At 33.5% G+C, this 25,153-nt stretch overlaps 4 protein-coding genes and 1 long non-coding RNA gene across 6 annotated transcripts; 2 read left to right on the top strand and 3 right to left on the bottom strand.

Moving 5' to 3' along the window:
• Window positions 1–3,230: 3,230 nt before the first annotated feature.
• Window positions 3,231–4,324, bottom strand: LOC112780128 (uncharacterized). The gene is made up of 2 exons (XR_003190995.3): window positions 3,726–4,324; window positions 3,231–3,560 (listed from the first exon to the last, which is right to left on the bottom strand). It is a non-coding gene; the product is annotated as an uncharacterized lncRNA (long non-coding RNA).
• On the top strand, window positions 3,509–4,950 carry LOC112780127 (probable E3 ubiquitin-protein ligase RHY1A). Its single transcript, XM_025824468.2, has 3 exons — window positions 3,509–4,028; window positions 4,113–4,297; window positions 4,391–4,950. The coding sequence occupies exons 1-3, from the start codon at window positions 3,870–3,872 to the stop codon at window positions 4,704–4,706; spliced, it is 660 nt and encodes a 219-aa protein (XP_025680253.1). The 5' UTR covers window positions 3,509–3,869; the 3' UTR covers window positions 4,707–4,950.
• A 320-nt stretch (window positions 4,951–5,270) lies between these two features.
• Window positions 5,271–8,394, top strand: LOC112780126 (probable protein phosphatase 2C 63). The gene is made up of 4 exons (XM_025824466.3): window positions 5,271–6,529; window positions 6,827–7,200; window positions 7,484–7,720; window positions 7,822–8,394. The coding sequence occupies exons 1-4, from the start codon at window positions 6,268–6,270 to the stop codon at window positions 8,092–8,094; spliced, it is 1,146 nt and encodes a 381-aa protein (XP_025680251.1). The 5' UTR covers window positions 5,271–6,267; the 3' UTR covers window positions 8,095–8,394.
• Window positions 8,395–8,725: 331 nt separating this feature from the next.
• Window positions 8,726–12,281, bottom strand: LOC112776523 (uncharacterized). Its single transcript, XM_025820716.3, has one exon. It carries the CDS (start codon window positions 11,882–11,884, stop codon window positions 9,503–9,505), a length of 2,382 nt encoding a protein of 793 aa, XP_025676501.1. The 5' UTR covers window positions 11,885–12,281; the 3' UTR covers window positions 8,726–9,502.
• A 9,630-nt stretch (window positions 12,282–21,911) lies between these two features.
• LOC112776364 (protein transport protein Sec61 subunit gamma) lies at window positions 21,912–23,517 on the bottom strand. 2 transcript variants are annotated; one of them, XM_025820509.3, is made up of 3 exons: window positions 23,256–23,517; window positions 23,019–23,134; window positions 21,912–22,280 (listed from the first exon to the last, which is right to left on the bottom strand). In XM_025820509.3, exons 1-2 carry the CDS (start codon window positions 23,347–23,349, stop codon window positions 23,019–23,021), a joined length of 210 nt encoding a protein of 69 aa, XP_025676294.1. In that variant the 5' UTR covers window positions 23,350–23,517; the 3' UTR covers window positions 21,912–22,280. The 2 variants fall into 2 exon arrangements, with proteins under 2 accessions (XP_025676294.1, XP_025676293.1); XM_025820508.3 differs by having other exon boundaries at window positions 21,912–22,247.
• Window positions 23,518–25,153: the final 1,636 nt, after the last annotated feature.

Genomic DNA, 25,153 nt, shown 5'->3' with positions numbered 1-25,153 from the left:
AAAGGGCATGAATGGGTGATGGATGATGTTCCTGAGGATGCAGCCTCTTTCACTCAGACTTACTGGCTCAGAAATGTTGATGGTGTAGACAAACACTAAAGCTTAATTAATTGGATTAAATTCCTGTTAATGGGGAACTAAATAACTACCTAATATAGATATATAATATACTTAGTCAATAAGGTTATTAGTTCCCAAACTTAAAGTAGCACCAACATGCAAATGTTGAGTGGCTATTGTAACTAAATAAATATGGAGATCAAGCATCCTTATGAATGCTTCAATTTTAATCCTTAACAAGTAACTGTGGTTTCTTACACCATGCATAATCACTGTGTGTCTCTTCTGTCACTATGCTAAATATCTTAATGTGGCTATTGATTGAAACAGTTGCTGAATACACTGCTGGTGGTCTTAATAAAGCATCTAATCTCATCGAGAGTTGATAAAATCATAAAATAACACTTTTAAGTTCTCTAACCTAAAAGTCTTGAGAGAATAATATGAAAGGGAAGTTTGTGGTCTAACATTTACTTTCTGCTGCACCATTATAATGGCTCATACATGTATCAAATCTTTGAATAGAATATTAAGTCTAACAGACAAAAGAGCAAAAAATATATTAGTGTTGCAAGTGCGAGGAGTGTTGAAGTTAGTCCCACATCAAAGAAAGCAAGGAAGAGTGAGGAGTTTATAAGATGAGAGACCCATAAACTTAACACTTTAAGGTTTTGAGTTGGATGTGGTGTTTTCTTATCTTATGTTCTCTATTCTTCCCCCGAGTAAATTAATAAATCATCACAGCATTCATGCCAAATGCTTAAACTTCGACTTTTACTCCCATTCTCTTCCTCAATTATTATTTTCGGTAAAAAGAAGTAAAAACATTCAAAGGGTTATAATAAATTAACGCATTTGTTGATCCTATATTAAGTTTCTCCAGCTTAATTTTATTATTTACAATCCCTCCTTCCAAAAGAAAATATGGAAAAACCTGAGAAAGGAGAATAATAAGAAATTAAAACGAAAGAATAAAAGTCTATAGTGATATAATGATATTACATATATAGGACGGATTCAAAAATATAATATTATCAAGAGAGGCTATATATAATATTAAAAAAATATATAAAAAAATATATAATGTAAGATATATTATAAAAATATATCGATAAAAAATATATTTTAAAGTATAAAAATATGTGTATATTTTTTACTAAGAAAGTGATTGATTCTTTGTATTATAAAATTCATCAATAATAGAATCTGTGTCAAATATGTCAGTAATTTTTTTTAATGTAATTAAAAGACAATTAGCAAAAAATTCATCTTCTATTTTATTTTTAAGTTATTCTTCATAATATTCATAGTTGAAAAAGATATTTTCATGGTAACATTTGAAATAAAGAGAGTTAATACTAAATGAATAAAAAAAACTGTCACAAGATAAAAAACATCCACTTTATGAAATTAAAAAAATTTTATTTAACTAAAAGATATTAGTAATAATATATTTTTTAATTTTTTTAATATTGTTATTTATTTTTTAGATATTAAAGATATTTAATATTTAAGTTATACTGAATATTTATTTATACCAAATTAAATACTAAATATATTTCTTAAAAAATTAAATTATATTTAATACATTATTACTATTTTTTTAAAGCTTGGGAGGGGGAAAGTCTCCACTCGACACTCCCGTATGTCTGTCCCTAACCATATGGATTCGGATTCTCTATGGCTGCATTTGTTTTTTAGGATTGGGATTGAGACTAAGAGGTTGTTTGAAATGTTAAGAATTAAAATTCACTCAAGAGTATAATTTGTTTGGTTTAATTATTCTATTGGTCTCTATAGTTTTGCAAAATTTTAAATTAGGTTCTTATAATTTTTTTCTTTTTTAGTTGGATTTCTACACCAAAATTTTTTTTCTAATTAGATCCCTCTTGACAATAATTGGTTTAATTTTATAGGGACCTAACTAAAAAAAATTTTGGTGCAGGGACCCAAATAAAAGGAAAAAAAAGTGTAGGGACCAATTAAAAAAAATTAGTGCAAGGATTCAATTAAAAAAAAATACAGAAACCTAATTAAAAATTTCGCAAAACTATAAGGACTAACAGAGTAATTAAACTAATTTTTTTCTTGCTTTGAAATAACTAAAGATAAATTATTTGAATTTTTCTGAGAATTCAAATTCTCATTTTTGCTTCATTGTAAATTAGATCAAAAGAGGTCTGATTCTCAAATCCACTCGTACACTTTTTAAATTTAAATTCTATTTTATTAATATATTATAGTCTTTCCAAATTATAGAATTATGTTTCAAATAGAAATGAATTCTTCTTTTAAAGAAAATAGAATTATTTTCTTATATTTAATAGTTTTCATACAAGTTCTAATAGATTTAAGATTGAATATTGTGTTTGATGATAAAGGGATTAAAATTAAAATTTTAATCTTAAAATATAAAATTTTAGTTATTTCAGTACTTCTATTAAATAAGAATATCAAATTAAAATATCTAAAATAAAAATTGAAATTTTTATAATATTTATTTACATAATTATTCTCATTTAATTTTTTTAAATTTTAAATTTATCTCACAATTTTTATATTTATCTCCAATTAAATACAATATTAAAACACAACTCAATACATATTATACAAATCACAATATAAAAATTTAATTTAATTCCTGTCTTCTAATCTCTTATTTTTTGGTCTTAATATTTATTCCAAATACAGCCTATAAAACAAACATATGACACGGTATGAGTTGGTAAAGTATAATTATTTATAGTTTAATTTGTGTTTTGAGAGTGCCATGATCTTAAACACATTCAAATACTATCTTAGATACTTGAGACTTTTTGAATTATTCTAAAATATTTCAAAATTATTAATTAACAGTCATAGTGATTAATAATTAGGGATAGCAATTTATACTCTACTTCGCAGGTATCTAACCCGATCCAATCCGTTCGAGTAGGGTATGTTATCCGATCTGCTATAAAAATTAAGTATATAATAAAGAAAGTGAGAGTTAAACCCACAACCTCTCTTATATATGACTTACAATAAGTGAACAACCACTAAAACCAGTTAGTTAATTTAGTAATTTAAAATATTAATTTTTTATTTTTTATGTTATTAATATGTATAAAATTCGAAATGATTGAATTTTATGTTTACTTTAAAAAAATTTAATATTTTTGCAGATAGAATAGAATAAGATAGGATTTAATATTTTAAAGTAAAGATAAAATTAGGGTTAAAAAATTCTCAATCCGTGAATAGAATAGGGTACAAATCCTATCCTATGCCAGCCCTATTAGTAACTAGTGAGTTGATTTAGATTGCATGAGATGAGAGGAGGATAGTAACACACTGCCACGTTAACAATGGGGAGTGAAAGGAACGGTTTGGATGTATGATGTTGTCATTTGTCAACCTTAGTGATTAGCCAGGTCCATACCCATACCCACCCACCACCATTCGAAACAACATTATCCCATTCTTACCATTTCCAACTGCACCACTTGTTTCACTTTCCACTGCACCATAAAGTAATAAATAAATAAAAGGATTATTTTTTGGATTTTCTGTCAGGAAATTAGTCACACACTCACGCTATTATACTAATACAGTAACACAACACCGAAAACAAAGGAAATAAAAAGGTAAAAAAGTGGATTAGGGAAAGAAAGAGAATTAATTACCGGTGGTTTGTTCGTGGAACTTGCTTGGCTAGTTAGTTGGCTTTGACCCTATTTCCCCTCTTTTTTTCCTTTTCTTTCCCCTCTCTTTCCTCTTTCTACGTTCCATTGTAGGAAGGAAGATTATCGATCGTGTGTCGGCAGTGTATGACGAGCGCTTCGGAGCTATTCCACAGCAGGAGGCATCGTTTGGGACGATACAATAACAATACCTCCCTCCCTCTAGGGCTTGACTCCGACCATGTTCCCGACCTCCACCATCCTCGCCGCCTTTCTCGCCGCCTCCCTCACTCTCCCTCTTCCTCCGTACTACTCTTCCTCTTAGCTTCCTCCTCCATCTCTTATCTCTATCTGTATCTAATGTTTTGTATGCGTTGCTTGATCTGTTAGGAGCGTGCAGCAGTAGCTGATAGATTCGAGAGGAGGTATCGCCGGTCGCTGTTGAATGCGGAAAGCGTGAGAGACGCGTTTGCTCCTCCAAGATTGAATCCCTCCGATAGACTTCCTGTCGGTGTCTTACTTGCACGCGCCAGGCTCGTTGAGAGACTCAGAGGAGACCCTCTCTCGCCTAACAGGTTTAATTTAATTTCCCTTTTTGCCCCTTTTAGCTTTATAAAATCAATGAATTTATATGATGCTAAGTTGTTCTAGAAATTTCTCTCCCTTAGGCATTCAATAGGCAGGGATCAAGAAAGTGATGATGTTGTTGTTTCTGACTTGACTTCTCAAATGGGAAGGTCCCATCTATTGCAAGAGAAACCACCTGGACTCTCTCAGGAAGCCCTAGAGTCTTTACATGTTGAAGTTTTTAGCAGCAGGGATACAGGTGAGGATTGTAGCATATGCTTGGAATCTTTTGTGGATGGGGATCAGCTCATATGTTTGCCATGTCACCATAGATTTCACTCTGCTTGTTTGGATCCTTGGGTTCGCTGTTGCGGAGACTGTCCCTACTGTCGACGACATATACTTGTAAATAAATAAACAAAATAACCAACAGAGGCTGAGTACTCACTAGTTATAGTGATGAGAATGCTGCAATACAGTTGCATGCCTTTTGTAGTGTTTTATCTTGTTTTCTAATTAACTAACTTTGCAGTTTTCCATAATGCAGTTTTTGTTGGGAAAAGAAGATTCTTGTGTCGTTGTTTCAGCAACAGAAATCTTGCAGTGTATAATGAATCAATTAAGATGGCTGTAACTAATATTAGTTACTAGTTTTGCAGTATATCTAATTTGTCACATAGATATTGATTATCATGGTTTTCCAGTTTGCCACTTGCTAACTGCTATCTTTCCTTTTTCGTTTTCTGGATTTTCTTCTTAATGAACAAAATAACAAAACAAGAGAGTAGCAATATTATACCAACTATTTTACAAGCTCCTCATCAATTGACCCAATGGAAAAAGAACAGTGCCTTCGATTGGGATTCACATGTTAAGACTAAGATTAGACCAATTTATATATGTGCTCTATTATCAATTTTTTAATTCCTTGACTGACACTTGCATGTATGATATTATGTCTATGCAGAAACCAGAAATTTAGAATAAACACGAACATTTCGTTTCACATATAGCATATATATTATGAGATGAAGTCTGAAATTTCACTCGCTTGTTACTATAGGTCCTTCTTTGTCGGGGTTCTCATAATCCCCTCTTCTACGACAACCTTAAAGACCCTACCTTGGTACTTGGTTGGTAGGAAGCACATCACAAATTTACAATATACAATTCCCGTAGCTAGTGATAGATTGTTAGTTAGATATTTTTTTCCTTCCTTTCTTTTTTCTCGGATTATTCGGAACTCAACATATTTATTTAAAGATAAAGAGTTTAGCTACTTGAAATAACCTGAACGTTAATACTAGAAATACAAAATATAAACACAAGTCTCGTGGATTGGGGTCAAATAATTGTATTCAACGCATAAGTTGGCTTTCTAAGTTTCTATGCAATGGATTCAAGTTTTGATTCCGTGTTAAGGACCAAGAGAAAACAAACTTTAAAAATAATTAACTACCAGTGGATGCTTGGCCATAGCAACATTCAAATGTTGGTTACACACTTACACTAATATTTTGTTCCATGGCTCAACTTGGAAAACAACAATTTTCTATTTAATATCATTAGATAATCTGAGACGGCATGTAAATTTACTACTAATATTGCTTAATATTTCATTAGAATTTTGAATAAAAGTAACGAGAGTTTAAGAAAAATAGGAAGGCTAATTTGAAAGGAAAGGAAGAAAAAGGAGGCGGAGCGCGTAGTGAATTGGAATATACGCGTCAACTATAAAACTCACAACACTTCATTTTTCCTTTTTCCTTTCTCTGTCCACTCTTCTTTCTTTCTTTCCTTTTTTTCATTCATTCTTTCCTCCAAACGCGGCATTCACCCACTTTCTACTCTCTCTCTCTCTCTCTCTCTCTCTCTCTCTACTTTCTTAGATTGATTCTTCACATATAACACTGTAAAGTATAAACACTCAAATTATCCCTAATTTCACTTCATTATTATTTCACTGCATACTCCGATCATGCTACGATTATGCTATAGCCCTTTCGATTGTTGCTTCCGGCGACGCGTCGGCGGCTCTGATAGCCTTCTCTGGCACACTGACCTCAAGCCTCACTTCTCCGGTGACTTCTCCATCGCCGTCGCTCAGGCCAATAACAGCCTCGAAGATCAGAGCCAAGTCTTTACCTCCCCCTCCGCCACCTACATAGGCGTCTACGACGGCCACGGCGGCCCCGAGGCTTCCAGATTCGTCAACAAGCGTCTCTTACCCTATTTGCACAGTAATTATTCAATCAATTCCCCGTTTCAATCGAATAGAATAGAACTTGTTAGAGTAATTGATGAAACTTGTTGAATTTTAGCTTCTAAGATCCAGAGACCAAACTTTATTCATTTCGTTGAATATCAATTACTTAATAATTATCAATATTATTGTGTTGATTAATTCGTTTGTGGTGTTAGCGATAAAAGTTAAGTGTTGTGTTGCTCAATAAAGTTGAAACATGCTTCTGGCGGTACTTCGTTTTGTATGCAACAGCAGCTTCATTTATTTGATTTTGATCATTTCTTCTTTGCAGAATTCGTCTCTGAACAAGGGGGATTGTCAGTGGATGTCATAAAGAAGGCGTTCAGTGCGACGGAGGAGGAGTTCTTGCATTTGGTGAAGCTGTCTTTACCAGTTAGTCCCCAGATTGCTTCAGTGGGATCATGCTGCCTTCTTGGCGCAATTTCTAATAATGTGTTGTATGTCGCTAACCTTGGAGACTCGAGAGCTGTTCTTGGCCGGAGGGACACAGAGAGCAAGAATTCTCCTGTGGTGGCACTGCGGTTGTCCACGGATCATAATGTAGCTGATGAAGAGGTGAGGCGAGAAGTTGAAGCCCTCCACCCTGATGATTCGCATATTGTGGTCTATACTCGTGGAGTTTGGAGGATTAAGGGCATTATACAGGTACAGTCACAACTCACAACAATACAAACTTTATTTATTTATCAACTTTGTGCATGATTTTCAAATTTACGCTATGGAATTGTCAATAGACATGCTGTTTATATTACATATATCAATATCACTGTGACGAAATGTGTCTGATTGCAGCATGTCAAAGTCTGAGTGAGACTAGTTCATCTATTGATTAAGAGACGAGCGCTGAGAGGGTATTCCTAGTTTACTACATTTAGATAAATGGGTTCAGAATAGCTGTTTGTTGATCTAGAGAGTTTTTGTTCTGCAGGTGTCAAGATCAATTGGTGATGTCTATTTAAAGAGACCTGATTTCTTCAGAGACCCAGTTTTTCAGCAATTTGCAACTCCTATTCCCTTGAAGCGTCCTGTAATGACGGCTGAACCATCGGTCATAATTAGGGAGCTTGAAACAGAAGATCTATTTTTGATATTTGCATCAGACGGCCTATGGGAACAATTAAGTGATGAAACAGCAGTTGAGATTGTTTTCAAATATCCAAGAGCTGTGAGTGTCTTCTGTAACTTGTGAGCTGCATATAACAACAGACTCTGTAGATTCTTTCACGGATTTTGAATTTTGATATGTGGTTCTACTTATACTTTCAGGGAATTGCCAAGAGACTAGTGAGAGCTGCACTTCAGGAAGCCGCAAAGAAGAGAGAGATGAGATATGATGACATAAAGAAAATTGACAAAGGAATCAGACGACACTTCCATGATGATATAACTGTCATTGTAATCTATCTTGATCACCATGACAGCTCCTCCTCTAATGGAAGGTTTAAGCAAAGTGCTGTTGGCTGCACAACTGCCCCTATTGATATTTTTTCCCTAAATGCGGATGAAGCAGAGAAGAGTATGCTTGGTGCGATGGCCTAAGATGTGCAATTCCTTCAAAGAATCATACACTGACATCATTTGGGATAAAAGTTATTAATTGGCGAAGATTGGTAAATGAAATGAATTCTTACCTAAGATGCATAGTATTATCAGATATAGTAGTAACTGGAACTGCTGACAGATTCGTGCAGATGCGGATAAGCATATGTATAGTTTAAGTCTTTTTCCTTTCTTTTCTTTTCTTTTCTTTTTTTTTTTTTGTCTTTTTTAGGTTTGATATCAATTTTGTTTTTTCTCCAGATTTGGATAGAAAGAAATAAAATTTGTATTGATTGGTTAGTGATGATGATTTTTACCTTCCTGTAATAATATTTATATATATCTGGATACAAGTTAAGCGTTGTTGACGTGTTACCAGCTTAACAAAAACGGCAGGATGGGCAACTAGATAACCACATTCGTGATATGAACACTTTCACACATGAAATGAAATCGCAACCATCTCTAACGCTGATAATTTTGTCAACATCCCTAAACATGAATCATCAAGTGTAGACTCAAAGTTAAAATAGCATTACCGATATGAATATATTGGGATGGACATAGTTCTAAAGAAAGAGGGGGAAAAGAGAAAGAGAGAAAGGGGGGGGGGGGGGGGGGATAAGGAAAGGAGAACAAATGTTTTTTCCTGTATAATTTATATTCATTTTATAATTTAATTTTTATACACTTATCAACATCCAATCAAGTATGCTCATGTAGAGAACAGCAGCTAAATATAAAACTCTTAAAACTTATCATACAAAGACTAGAATTGCTGAAAGCAGGATCCATGTGCTACAGCCTACAGCATAAATATGTCAGTGTGTATACTCGAGAGATAGTATTAAGTAATCTGCGAGCGGTTGTGAGAATCAAAGCATTGCAAGAGTCTTAATCTGCCCCCAATTAAAGTCCATGTGTGTGTGACTTCCTCAACCACTTTCTGTTTACCCAATCAACAGCCAAAGTTGCTTTGTTAATGTTCACTAACCAGTCATAATCAAATTCATATGCGAATGTAGTTGGGGGTCAAGGTGAGTGAAACACAAGTTTCCTCTTTTCTGCCATTAGTTGAGAATTCACGTCAAGCGCTTAATTGCAACTGATTTTCTCCATAAATGTTTAGACTTTGTTCAAAACTTGAGTACCACTCACTAAGACAACGCTATTAGTTCAATCTTTTGACAAACAGCACTCATGAGCCATGCTTGCATGAATTCAAAAAATGTCATTTATTGCTAGCAAACAATAAATCACCAAAATCATACTACTAAAAGCCCCCAGCTGCAGATGTTTTTATTCTTGAATTCATTCTTGTTTGTACTCTAGACACCAGACAGTATTGATCTTCAAAATTGACTGAAGAAGCATTCTCTAGAGAATCATAGACCAACTCGACCTGCATTTATTTCTTCGCAATGCGCTCTAGTAACCTGCATTTATCCTCCTCGCTTATATGCGGATCCAGGTTGCCAAGGTTTTGAGCAAAACTGTTTGCCTCATCTCGCAAATTAAGCTTACAGTACCAATCAACTATGGCGTTGTAAGTCTTTTGGTTTGGCTTACATCCCTGCTTCATCATCTGCCGAACCACATCAATAGCCTCTGCAAACATTGAATTGGCAGCGTAAGTTGCTACAAATGTGTTGTATGTTACAGCATCGGGAACAGGCGCAGGGTCTTTCATTTCTTTAAATATCCTTTTCGCCTCCACCATCCTGCCATTTCTGCAGTATGCATAAATGACAGTATTGTATGAGACTATATCAGGCTTGATACCCTTCTCCACAATTTCCCTCAAGATCTTCTCAGATTTTTGGAAGTCTTCAGAGCGGCTATACATGTACATCAAGCTATTATACATAGACAGACTCAGAGTAAATCCACTCTCATACATAAAGTTCAAAATCTCTTTGGTTTTGTCTTCCATCTTCTTCCTCCCATATATTGAAAGCATCGCATTAAGAGTAGTCATGTCAGGTGAAATCGCTCTGCTTCTCAGCTCGAAAAAGGCACGTTCTGTTTCTACTAGGAGATCAATCTTGCTGTTTACTAGAACAAGAGTCTTCAAAAGAACAGCATGTGGTTTAATTGCACCAGAGTATATCTTCTCTGCAAGAGCATTCATCCTTTCAATCTCCTTAGCATTGGCATAGGCATGAAGCAGAGAAGAGTATGTTACCTCATTAGGTTTACATTGACCATCCTTCATTTCGGCAAGAACTTTCTCCGATTTCTCCCAAAGCCCTCCTCGGGCCAATGCTGCTAAAACAGCATTATAGGTAGAAAGATCAGGAGTCACTCCAGCTTCTAGCGTTCTCTGATAAATAGCCATAGCTTGGTCAAAGGAACCACACCTGCTGTATGCACTTATTAGCGTGTTAAAGGTTTCCCTCTCCGGCACGAACCCCGCTCTCTTCATTTCTTTAAATACTCCTGATACTTCAGAGTCCAATCCATTTTGTCCAAATATAGCCAAAAGCGTGTTCCAAGTAACTATGTCAGGGGAATAATTGCATACTCTGATCTCCTTAAAAACTTTCTCCATTTCCGCAAACTTTCCTCGGTCACCATACATCTTAATCAGGGCATTGAAGGTACATATATTAGGCTTGCAACCAGCAGCTCTCATTTCTTCAAAAACTTCCATTGCTAGCTCATCTTTTTTAGCCTTCACAAATGCTGACAAAAGGGTGGTATAGGTGTAAACATCAGGTTTGATCCCTTTCTCCACCATTTGGGTTTTAAGTTCCAGTGCTTCCTCCAACAAACCAACTCTGGCGTATGCCGATATCAACGAAGTGTAGGTCACTATGTCAGGAGGAAAGCCATCACTTTCCATCTGTCTCAGAACATCCATGGCTTCCTTGGGCCGCCTGGACTTGCCATAAACATCCAACAACGCATTGTAAGTAACCATGTCAGGCATAAATCCAGCTAACTTAATCTCATTAAAAATCTCAAGAGCTTCCTCATACAAAGACCCCGGGCGACAACAACTTATGAGGGTATTATAAGTGCACAAATCCGGGACAAGACCACGGGCTTTCATGCTCTCAACAAGATCAATAATCTTAGTCCAAGGCATGCCCATCTTCCCATAAACATTCAAAACGGCATTATACGTAATTAAATTAGGCTCACACCCCATTTGTTCCATCTTCTTAAAAAGATTCAAGGCCTCCCTATACCTCTTATTATTAGCATAAGCAATTATCAAAGAAGTATAAGTATGAGCATCGACCTTAACGCCATCGTTTTCAAGCTTGTTTAGCAACGAAGCCGCAGAAGAGACCCGACCCGCTTTACCGAGAATGTTGACAATCCCAGCAACAAGAAAGGAACCATTTAAAAGCGAAACGCAATCGTGCCTGCTATGAACCCAGTCAAACACACTCAATGCAAGCCCAAATTCGCTGTAAAACCCTAAACCCTTGATTATGCCCAAAATGTCCGAAGCCAAGGAGTCCCTACTGGGTTGTTGGAGTAAAGGGTGCAGAATTTGGGGTAAGCGAGTGGAATCGAAAGAAGGGTGAATCAAAGTTTCGAGAATTCGATGAGCCAGAGGGGAAAGGCGATGAGTTGAAGAAGGATTGCGGCGGTTGGAGAGGGGAACGGTGTGGTGTTCAGGAGGTGGAGAATGAGTCAGGTGCAGGTGCGGAGGAGTGGAATTCGGCGTAAAAAAGAGGTCTTGGAAGAGAGGAGTTATCGGGGAGTGAGAGGGGGAGGGTGACGGTGAAGAGGAGTATGAGGATGAGATCAGAGGGATAGTAAGCTTCTCTGCCATTGGAATGTAAGATGTTAGCACTTACCAGCTTCCAGGACAAAGTTCTGCACTCTCAACTACTTTCATCACTGAATTTCAGAAAGAAAAAATATATTGTTGGGATAAGTGTGGAGTGGATATGAGTTGGATGACTATTTCTTTATGTTACTGAGAATATTAAGAGAGATTGTATAATTAATTGGGTTTGAAAAGGTCATTTCTTATATGTATATAAATAGGGGTTTGTTACGAAGAAAGCACACATGAATAATAAACTTTTTTCTCTTTATACAAAAACTTTTTTCTTTTTTTCTTTTATATGTTCCTAATATATATAATAATAGTAAATATATAAATTGAGATAAGTCTCAAGTAGTTTTTAAAGTTGTATTCGAATTTTATAGTAGTCCGTGAACTTAATAGTTATTCATATTCGTCCCTAAAGTTGCACTCCGGGACTCAGATTTGTCTTTCCGGCACATTCCGTCCACCTGGCACTACCGAAAAGTTGATCTTGACTTTTTTGTGACACGCTGGCCAGGTAACGGTTAGCTGACGTGGATTAGTAAATTTTTATGATACAATTTGGTCTCTAAATCAAAATTAAAAATTTTAGTCCCCAAATTTAATTATTATTCTCTTCTCTGTAGTAGTAACCCCTCCCTTTTCTTTTCTTCTCTTCTCTTCTCCATATGGATGTAAAAGAGACTACAAATTACAACTTCATTGAAAGCACGCATATATTTTGTTAATTAAAAGTCACATACTATGTCTTTGTATTTAATATTTTATGCACTCATTTAACTCTAGTTTAATTAAAATGTTTTACAAAATTCAATTTTATATTTTTATGTGATTTTACAAAAATATATCCCTTGTATTTACGGAATTAAAAAGTTACATTGTTATTATTATATACTACGTTACATTTCCTTTCGAATCCTGTTCCAAAATAACCATGCATCATCCTAATTTAACTGTCATTCACATAGTATTAATATAAAGTATTATATTATGACATTTCAAATTGTATGACATCTCCATTAAATAACGTGTCTAAGATTTTATTATAATTAAATAGGTATTTTAAATTAATTAAGGCTAATATTAGAGAAACAAAAAAATAGCAAAAATTTACCTAATTTAATATTTATTATTTTAGTCTCTAATTAATAAAAAACTAATTAAGCAAAATAAATATAATTAACTAATTTAAGACACTAATTTGATAATATTAAAATATTAATCATATCATCTTTTTGTTTGCAAATGTCATGTTGACATTTTAACATTTTATATTAGTATTAGAGATGAGTTGAGATTCACAATTTATGAATTTAGGAATCAATTTAATCATTTTTAAAAGTCAACAAATTTTTATAAACGTTCACAATTTTAGAAACTAAACTTTGCATTATTTCTTTAATTATATATATCACATAACTTTTTTTTATATTATAATCTCACCATCTTTCTTACAGAGAAAAAGGGATAAAAGCGGTTAAATTTGTTCAAATAATGGTTGTTAAGAAGACTCTAGTTGTTGTTATTGTTATAAGATACTTCAACTAAAAACAAATAAAAAGAAAAATCTTGTGAATTTGGGATATGAAGATCTATGCCTGTAGAGAAAAGAGGGATTACTGTATAGAAGAGAATGATGATTAAATTTGGAGATTAAAATTTTTAATTTTGATTTAGGGACCAAATTGCACCATAAAAGTTTACTAATCCACGTCAGCTAGCCGTTACTTGGCCAGCGTGTCACGGAGGAGTCCAAATCAGCTTTCCGGTGGTGCCAGGTGGACCGAATGTACCGGAAGGACGAATCTGAGCCCTGGAGTGCAACTTCAGGGACGAATATGGGTAACTTTTAAGTTCAGGAATTACTATGAGACTCGAGTGCAACTTCAGGGACCACTTTGAGACTTATCTCTATATAAGTTATTTCTATTATAGTGAGATTATTATACTAGAGTATTCTATTTATACTTCTTTAGTTTATATATTGTCTTTATTTATTTTACAACACGTTATGAGCACGACACTCTAACCAAATTTTAGAAGACTCCAGGTAACAAATTTTTATTATGTCGAAACTCTCTCATCTTGAATTTAATGTTCTTGATATATCTGGAAACAATTATTTATCATGGAAACTTGATGCTAAAATCTATCTTGATTCAATGGATCTTAGAGATACCATTAAGGTTGAAAATAATACATCACAGAAGGATAAAGTTAAAGCCATGATTTTCTTTCGCCGTCGTCTTGGCGAAGGATTGAAAAATGAATATCTCATATTAAAAGATCCTGCAGATCTGTGGAAAGACCTTGAAGAAAGGTACAATCATCAAAAGACGGTGATACTTCCTCAAGCCCGATATGAATGGACGCACTTGCGTCTACAGGATTTTAAATCCACAAATGAATATAATTCAGTAATGTTTTGAATTACCTCACGAATGAAATTATGTGGGAAAAAGATATCTGATAATGATATGTTAGAGAAAACTTTCTCAATCTTCCATTCTTCGAACATGTTCCTGCAGCAGCAGCAGTATCGAGAAAAAAGATTTAAAAAATATTCTAAATTAATTTCTTGCCTTCTTGTTGTTAAACGCAACAATGACTTATTTCTAAGGAAGCGCACCCACTGGCGCCTTCCCATTTCTTGAAGTAAATGCGATAAATCATTACCCCATAAGAGGTAAATGGCAAGATTTTGGTAATAAGAAAAATTATGGAAGGAAGAAGAATTATATTCACAAGAAAGGATCTTACCAGAAGTGGGATAAAGAAAGAAACAATGGAGAAAATAAATCAATTAAGGAAAAATGCTTCCACTGTAGTGGAAAGGGCCATTGGTCACGTACCTGTCGTACCCCAAGACACCTAGTTGATCTTTATCAAGTATCCTTGAAAAAGGATGACAAAGGAAAGGAAACAAATTTTGTTTCAAATGATGAAAATTTCACCACTCATTATGATGTATCTAATTTTTTTGAGGATCCTGGAGGAAATATTGACTATTTGATCAATGATGGAATAGTTTAATATGTGTGTTTGTTAAGTATTCATGTGAATAATTTTACTGTGCATGTACTTTTTCTCATTTTATTATTATTATTATTTGTCTTTGAAGAGAATGGCAGAGATATATAATGAAGATGTATGCCTTGCGGATAGTGCAAGTTCGCACACTATTGTCAAAAGTAATATATATTTTACCTATCTTGTGCCAAAAGAAGAATATGTTAATACTTTTATTGACTCTGGCAATGTGATAGAAGACTCCGGAAGAGCTATAATTTTATTTTTCAGAGTAACAAAATTCATAATAAATAATGCACTATTATCTACCAAGTCTCTGAGAAACTTGTTGAGTTTCAAAGATATTCGCCGAAATAGATATCATATTGAAACAATGAATGAGGGAAATCATGAGTATTTATGTATCACAACTTATGATTTAAATAAAAATGTTATATTAGAAAAGTTACCGTCACTTTTATCTGGGTTATATTATACAAAGATTAGTGCAATTGAATCACATGTCATTGTAAACCAAAGGGATAAGTATGATTTTGGTCCCTAACGTAGAGACCGAAAATTTATTTCGTCCCCACCATTTTTTTTGCTACAAAATGATCCCTAAGGTTTTAGTTTGTTTTAAAATCGTCATTTTTACTAAATTTTTTATTTTTATTACCAAATTACCCTTATGAAAAAATTAAAAAAATTAAAAAAATTAAAAAAAAAAGAAGACAGAAAACGCGTAAAGGGGGGAAAGGGGAAGGGAAAACGCGAAAGGGAGAAGGGGGTGGGGGGTTCGGGAAGAAGAGAGGGAAGGGAAGGGGAAGGATCTCGCCACCGCCGCCGCTGCTCTTCGCCATTCCCGCTCCTCCTCCTCGCTCGGTCGCCGGTCGTCGCTGCTCCTCGCCGGTTTTCTGGTTCTGCTGCTTCTGTTTTTTATTATCAATTTTTTCTAGTTTCTGTTCTTTTTTTGTTGTTCTTCTGATTCCATTATCCATTGTTTTTTCCGAGTTCTAAGTTCTGGGTGTTTTTCTGAGTTCTGGGTTGAGTTTTGATGATGATGATGTGTTATGGGTTCTGGGTTGAGTTATGGGTTCTTGTTTTTTTTTGTTGTTGTTGTTCTTATGCTTGTAGCTACTTTTGTTGTTGTTGTTCATTTGATTTCATTGTTGTTTTTTGCTTCTGGTTATTGTTGTTGTTGTTTCATTGGTTGATTCCATTGTTGTTCTGCTTCTGCGTTTGGTTGATTTTAGGGAAGAAGGGGGAGGGGTATTTTCGTCCAAAGGATGATTTTAAAACAAATTGAAACCTTAGGGACCATTTTGTAGCGAAAAAAAGGCTAGAGACGAAATAAATTTTCGGTCTCTACGTTAGGGACCAAAATCGTACTTATCCCTAAACCAAAAGTTTACTAGTCCAAATGAATTTATAATTTGGCACGACTGATTGGGTCATCCAGGAACAACCATGATACGGAGAATTATTGAAAACTCCCATGTACATTCACTAAAGAACCAGAAGATTTTTAAAACTAGTAAATTTTGTTGTGCTGCATGTTCTCAGGGAAAGTTAATTTTAAAGCCATCACCAGTAAAGATTGGATTTGAGCCCCTGAATTCCTAGAAAGGATTAAAGACGATATATGTGAACCTATTCATTTACCATGTGGATCTTTTAGATATTTTATGCTCCTAATAGACGCATCTTCGAGATGGTCACATGTGTGCTTATTGTCTTCTCGCAACTTGACATTTGCGAGATTTCTGGCTCAAATTATTCGATTAAAAGTACAGTTTCCAGAAAATCCAATCAAAGCAATTCGTCTTGATAATGCTGGTGAATTTACTTCTCAAGCATTTGATGCTTATTGTATGGCTAATGGAATAAGTGTTGAACATCCAGTAGCTTATGTTCACACACAAAATGGATTAGCATAATCACGTATTAAACACTTCCAATTAATTACTAGACCCTTACTTATGAGAACAAATCTTCCAACTTCGGCTTGGGAGCATGCTATTTTACATGTCGCAGCACTTGTTCGTTTGAGGCCAACGAGTTATCATCAGTTCTCTCCTATGCAATTAGCTTTTGGCCAGTAGCCAAATGTTTCCCATTTAAGAATATTCGGGTGTGCAATATATGTTCCCATTGCACCACTTTGTCGCACCAAAATAGGACCCCAAAGAAAATTGGAGATATATGTATGATATGATTCTCCCTCTATAGTGAGGTATCTTGAGATATAAACTAGAGATGTATTTAAATCCTGGTTTGCAGATTGTCATTTTGATGAATCAAAATTTCCAACATTAGGGGGAGAGAATAAGCTTCCTGAAAAGGAACTTAATTGGAAAGCATCATCTTTGATGCATTTAGATCCTCAATCAAGGCAATGTGAACTAGAAGTTCAAAAGATTATACATTTGCAAAGAATAGCAAATGAATTGCCTGATGCATTTTTCGATACAAAGAGGATTACCAAATCTTATATACACGTGGAAAATTCTCCAATTTAAATTGATGTCCCAGTTGGACAAATTGCCACCGAAGCAAATACACGCCAGAAGCGTGGTAGGCTTGTCGGTTCCAAAGACAAAACTCCTCGAAAAAAAAAGAGGTAAATACGATTCCTGTTGAAAAAGACATAGTAGAGACACATGCAGTTGTCCAAAATTCGGATATAGTTTTAACACCAGAAGACGTTTAGGTACCTGAAAATTGTGAAAATGATGAGATCTCGATAAATTATGTCTTTATAGGAGAGAAATGGGACCGAAATTAGACAATTGTCAATGAAATATTTGTATATAATGTGGCATTAAACATCATGCATGAAAGTAAGGATCTTGAGCCAAGATCAGTCGAAGAATGTCGACAAAGGAATGATTGGCCAAAATGGGAAGAATCCATGAAGGCTGAGTTAGACTCACTTGCGAAATGTGAAGTCTTTGGACCTGTAGTCCGTACACTAGAAGATGTAAAACCTGTTGGATACCGATGGGTATTTGTCAGAAAACGAAATGAGAAAAATGAAGTTGTACGCTACAAAACTCGACCTATGGCACAAAGTTTTTTACAAAGGTCCGGTATAGATTATGAAGAAACATATTCCCCTGTAGTGAATGCGATAACATTGCGTTATTTGGTCAGTTTATCCGCATATCATAAACTACATATACATTTAATGGATGTGGTAACAGCCTACTTATACGGATCATTAGATCGTGATATCTATATGATAGTCCCTGAAAGACTGAAGATATCTAATCCATCCAATGAATATTCGCAGGGATTATACTAAGTTAAATTGCAAAGATCTTTATATGGTATAAAGCAATCTGGACGAATGTGGTATAATCGTCTTACTGAGTATCTGACCAAAAACGGATTTAAGAATGATGATATCTGCCCATGTATTTTCATAAAGAAATCTGCATCTGAGTTTATTATAATTGCTGTGTACGTTAATGATTTAAATATCACTGGAACTCCTGAAGAGCTTCCAACAACTATAAAAGCTTTAAAAGAAGAGTTTGAGATGAAAGATCTTGGAAAAACTAAATTCTGTCTCGACCTGCAGATCGAGCACACAACAAATGGGATCTTCACTCATCAAACAACATACACACAAAAGATCTTGAAGAGATTTTATATGGATAGGTCACATCCATTAAGTACTCTAATGATCGTAAGATCTTTGGATGTGAATAAGGATCAATTCTATCCTAAGGAAGAAAATGAAGATATCATTGGTCTTGAAGTACCATATCTTAGTGCCATTGGAGCACTAATGTATCTTGCTAATAATACACGTCCCGATATATCATTTGCTGTGAATTTACTAGCAAGGTATAGTTCATCTCCAACCAGAAGACATTGGAATGGAATTAAACAAATCTTTCGATATCTTCGAGAAACGGTTGACATGGGATTGTATTATCCATATGAATCCAAGTCACAATTAGTTGGCTATACAAATGCTGGATACTTGTCTGACCCACATAAAGGGAGATCTCAAACAGGATATCTGTTCACATATGGTGGCACAGCTATATCATGGAGGTCCACGAAACAGACGATAGCAGCAACCTCTTCTAATCATGTTGAAATACTAGCGATACATGAAACTAGTCGCGAGTGTTTTTGGCTGAGGAGTTTGATCCAATATATTATGTCATCATGTGGATTGATTGATCGAAGGATAGCTCCAACTGTCCTATTTGAAGATAATACAACATGCATTACTCAACTTAAGGGCGGATATATCAAAGGCGATAGAACAAAGCATATTTCTCCCAAATTCTTCTTCACTCATGATCTTCAAAATCAATGGACAATTGATGTTCAACAGATCCGTTCAAGTGATAATCTGGTAGATTTATTTACAAAGTCACTCCTAAAATCCTCCTTTAAAAGATTGGTACATGAGATTGGGGTGTGCCGATTTTGAGACATTAAAATATGTCGACAAGAGGAGGAGACTGCACTCTTTTTTCCTTGGTCAGATTTTTTTTCATTGGGTTTTTCTTGACAAGGTTTTTAACGAGACAATTCCTATCACAAAGGATAATGTACTCTTTTTCTTTCACTAAAGTTTTTTCCCATTAGATTTTTTTTTAGTAAGGTTTTAACGAGACATAATCCTAAATGGTCATCTAAGGGGAGTGTTGTGATAAGTGTGAAGTGGATATGAGGTGGATGACAATTTCTCTATGTTATTGAGAATATCAAGAGAGATTGTATAATTAATTGAGTTTGAAAAGATAATCCCTTATACGTATATAAATAGGGATTTGGTCTGAAGGAAGATACACACATGAATAATAAACTTCTCTCTTTTTATACAAAAACCTTTCTCCTCTTTCTTTTATATGTTCCTAATATATATAATAGTAATAAATATATAAGTTACTTCTATTATAGTGAGATTATTATACTAGAGTCTTCTATTTATACTTCTTTAGTTTATATATCGTCTTTATTTATTCTACAACATATATGTCTCTTTTTCCGGATATTTTCTACATAAATTGACATATATGTTTTTTAAAATATTTACTTATGCAATGGTAAAATTAACATGTATTTCATTTATATCATGGTAAACTATCAAAAATATACTCGAATAATTTTTTTTTATAAAAATATAACCAAATTTTGTTATCAATAAAAATGCTCTCAAATAATTTAAATTACAACAAAAATATTTAATATTAAATATGTATTTCTCAAAAAATGCTTTGGAGTTTGAATTTTGATGTAATTTTTTGTAATCATGGTCAAAAAATTAAAATATTTTTATTTTTAAAATTTGATAATTTTTTGCTAATTATATAATTTTTTGTGATTTTTAAAAGTATTATTGGTTGTTGACAAAAAATCACAAAAAATATATATACTTAGCGAAAAATCACCAAATTTTAAAGATAAAAATGTCTCAATTTTCTAATTATGCTTACAAAAAATCATATCAAAATTCAATCTCTAAAGTATCTTTTGAGAATACATATTTAATATTGAGCATTTTTGTCGCATTTTTAAATTATTTGAAGACATTTTTGTTAATAACAAAATTTGAGTGCATTTTGGTTATTTTTCTATATATTAACTAAATAAAATCATACTTGCAAAACCATTTAAATCAATTTAAAAGATAAAATTAATATATTATTACAGTTTAAATAATATTAAATTGATTTTTATTTAATTCAATTCAATTTTACTCAACTGATTAAAATATTATATTATATTATATCAATTTGAATTTGAATTTGTTGATTCAATTTAATTCAAACTATTTTATTTAGATTGAATCATTTTTTATTATTCAATTTTATTCAAACAACTAATCATGTAATGTTGAAAATAACTCATTTTTAAACATATGAATACATCAAAATTAATTTTTTTAATATTATAATAATTTTTTATCATTTAAATATTTAAAAGTAATTTAAAAAATAAATTAAAACTCTCAATTATTCCTCCATGTAAAAATAGTAAGGTAAAAATTTTACTCAAACTTGTCAAATTATTTAACTAGTCTTGGCTATCAACTTAGTTAAATGTACCCGAGATATTACCAAATGGTAATACGAATTAGGGGTGTTCGCGGTGCAGTTTGGATCGGTTTTGAGTCAAAAATTCGTCCGATCCGAACATTAATTTTACTTGTGGTGCGGTTTGGATTGGTAATTTTACTTGTGGTGCGGTTTGGATTGGATGCTTTTTTAAAAAAATCCGATCCGATCTAATTTCAAGCGATTTGGATTGAATTGGATTTGCGATTTTATAAATTAAAAAAATTAAATACATATAACAAGTTTCAACATCAAATTTTAAATAATCAACAATGACATAACAAGTCTCAACAATATTTTAAAAAGCCAAACAATAACATAACAATAAAAATAAAATTATATATTAGTTAAAATAAATAAATAACATTTTGAACATAAAATATTTATTAAATAATAATATATGAATAATATAAAAATATATAAAAAATTGAACATGTTATAAATATAATTATAAATATAATAATAAAATAATAATATTATAGCACATTGTGCGGTTTGAATTGGATTGGTTATAAAAATTAAATCCAAAATCCAATCCGATCTAGCGGTTCTGAATTAGTACGGTTTTAATCAGTTTTCGATTTAAATTAGATTGGATGAGCGGTTTAATTTGGATTTGAACACCCCGAATCGCACGCTGCTACCCGAAACTTGATGCTAAGCTTCAATCGCAGACGAAACTCAAATGCAAGGCCAACCTCTTGAGTCTTGATATTCGTAATTCGTCTCGTTCACCCGTATCCGATGACTAATAAGTAATAACAGAGATTTGCTCATTGCATAAACAAAGCAGCGCGTATCAACCGCTGCAATGTTGATAGAGATGCGTTTTCTATTCATCTTTCCTCCAACACCAAATCAACTTACTGCCGTTCCCCGTTAACTGGGTCTTATACTGAATCTAATGATGAAAAAATGAATCAACTGAGGACACAAAACATAACTTTCTTGATATATGAATGTAGATGCAGGGACCCCAAATCCCAGACCCCTTCCCCAAATTCAAGGTTAACAAAGTCTAAAAGCAAAACTGCAATTCCTCAATTTTTTGCGTCCTTAATCCTAAATCAAAGCAATGTGTCGAGGTCTAAAAATTTTACATTCTAAATCTCACTGTAATGCTCCCAGAGATGACTGAAGGAAAAAAAAAAACAAAACAAAATAGACGAAACATAGCAGAACTAAGAGTGAGAAGTTGAGAACGCTTTATGCTTCCGGTCACCCCATAACTTGAATTCCTTAAAGTGACTCTCGTTCCCATCATCCTGCGAAGATAACCAAGAGAGCTATTTAGAAGCCTGAAAACATGTAACGGAACATTAAAAGAATGTTCAAAGTTGCTATTAGAAACACTCATCGCATTACTCATTACATAGGCGCAAACAGTCTCTTAAACATGTTTAATCGGTATTGTGTGAACATGTGATTACAAATTGACATTTAACACTCGATAAATTATCAATAATACTTAAACTTTGCATGTAATCAATACATTGAAAAGTGAAAACTCAACATTCTCAATTTCTCACTGCAGATTTTTCCATTAACCTACTATATAAACCCGTAACATTATTGTCAAATTCGTTTAGCTGCAGAGAGATAAATCCAACCAAATTTCACTCTATAACCAATCCCATCCATGAACTCATTAACGTACGGGCATATTGAATACATTCTGCTGCATGCTTATAGACATGAATATTGGGCTTTAAAGAAAGTTAACATACCAACCGATAACCAAAAAGTTATCTGGCATAGGCATAAATATTGGAATCTAATACAATATCTAAATAGACGAAAGTTGACCTGGTAGATCTACAAATTATTTTACTCATTATGCGTTTCTAAATCCTTCGATGTGCTATGAGATTCTTGAAAATATAAAACGATAAACGGCAAATGATTGTGAAATTTTACTTAATTTAACAAGAGAATCCAAATCAGACTATCCGATTTTTGCATAGAAACTGAGAGACCTACCAAAGTAATTGATATTTTAAAAAGATGAAAAAATACAAAAGAAGAAAAATACACACCTAACCAGATCCAACGATGATGTTGTTAATTGGAATAAAGATGAGCTTAACGAAGAAGCCAACGAATCCCATCACGACGAACCCGATGGCAGTACGAACAGCAACCTTTGAGAATTCTGGAACCAAAAAAATACGATCAGATTATTCAATATTCAAACCAAGATCTAGACGACGGGAAATGTTAATTCAATTATTTTCTTGAGAAATGAAAGAAGGATATTAGGTTAAGAAAGAGACCTTTGCGATCTGGCTTGTGGCAACGTTTTACGAGCCTGACGCTGTCCTTGGCGAACTCTCTGAGGGGATCGAAGACTGAATCAATGGCGTCCATTTTCTCTTATCTCTTTGCGGTTCTTGATCTCAGAATATTCAATGGATTTGACTTTCTTTTGAAGAAGTAAAGTAAGTATAGCGTTCTTCCTTCTTCCTTTGTATAAATGTGACAACGCCAAAAATATCAGAACAATTTGACACGATTCTTCTACAGCATGCCGCGTGCTCCAAATGAGAAATGTTTTCTATGGGCGGTTTTTCAGCCCAATAGTTTGGCGCTTTTTTTGGCGCTTTTGTCACCTCCTGCAAGTAATATGGGCCCAAATTGTGTTACCTACAAAATTATAGGCCCAAAACGGAGAGAGTATATGCCACACGAGCTCTATGGGCTGATCTAGCATTTCATGACGAACTACCCCGCCTAATTTCCATCTTGTAATTTCTTTGTGGGCTTATAAACGAAAAGTAATGGATTATTGTCCAAAACCCAAAGTATTTATTTGGTTCTCCAATTAAATCATGTATCGAAATTTTTTTTGGATTGAGGGTTGTTCAATTCATTGGAGTATCTAGGATTGGGGGTTGTCCAATTCACAGATCAAAAAAATCTTTTTTTTAAAATAAGTAATTTTTTATTGTTAAAATAAAAAAGTATTTAAATTGTCAACTTTTTACCAAAATTAGGTTGATCTAATGGTTAGTTCTTCAGTCTGGTTAAGCATATGTTGAAGTTCGAATCCTGCCTTATACATGCCGCAACTCACAAACCCTTAAATGAAGCTCAAATCCGCGATGAATTATGCGGCTTCATGTTGCTATGTTTAAACGAATGAATCTTTTGATGTACTAATTTTATCAAGAGAAGTCTTTATATATGAATCTCGTTTCTTAGCTATGTTGCATTCCCCATTATGATTGATTACCGTTTTAAAGAAGAAAAAAGTGAATGAAGAACAATGATATCTACGTGACACCAGAAAACCAGTGAAATCAAGATGTAAACTATTTCTCTGCCTTAGCTTGTTCACATCACACATATTACCACCCAACTACCACTTTAGTTAGATCGTTACATATCCTTAAATTAAATGAATATCAGGTGAAATTAATCTTACTCTTCCCTAATTAATCATTGCATCTATATATCTTATCACTCAATTAAAGGAACGGTTGACTACTATTAGGCACTAGCAGCGAATCTAAGTTTTTTTAAGTACTTTTAAATTTCATTAATGTTGTCAATAGCAATAACTTTATTTTTTTATAATAAAATGACAAACAATATACATGTTAATTAATGTAAAAAGGGCTGATCGATATAGAATAATGCTAGAGAGCTAACATAATTGATTGTTGAGTAAAGTATAGTTTTTGTTCCTAAAGTCCTATTTGTATTTCTAACGTTTAAATCGTCTTATTTGTATTCTTAACGTTAATAAAAGTGATTCAATGTTATCCTACTATCAATTATACTAACAAATCATATTATATTTTTTAATTATTCTTACGTATTTATTCTCAATTATGTCTCATTTGGATGTATTCGATTTTAATATTATACCCACTATTTATGTTTAGATTCAATTATGTCTCTAGAAAAGTGAATTATGTAAATGTTGTAGGAATTAGTTTCAACATTTGATGAGCTATTTTTCGGAGTAGATCATCGATTCTATCCCAGACATTTGTATTCTAACTTCAAGAAGAGATTTTTAAAACTCAAACTAAAACACCCATGATGTGTAATTGACGGCAGGATAACATTGAATCACTTTTACAAACTTTAAGAATACAAATAGGACGACGTTAGAGACATAAATAGAATTTACCCCTAACGTTAGAGACAACAACGATATTTTACT

The sequence above is a fragment of the Arachis hypogaea genome, chromosome 19, assembly GCF_003086295.3.
Source record: "Arachis hypogaea cultivar Tifrunner chromosome 19, arahy.Tifrunner.gnm2.J5K5, whole genome shotgun sequence".
In the NCBI taxonomy this organism is placed as follows: Eukaryota; Viridiplantae; Streptophyta; class Magnoliopsida; order Fabales; family Fabaceae; genus Arachis; species Arachis hypogaea.
The sequence above is the reverse complement of the archived record's forward strand: the minus strand, read 5'-3'. Positions and strand labels throughout refer to the sequence as shown.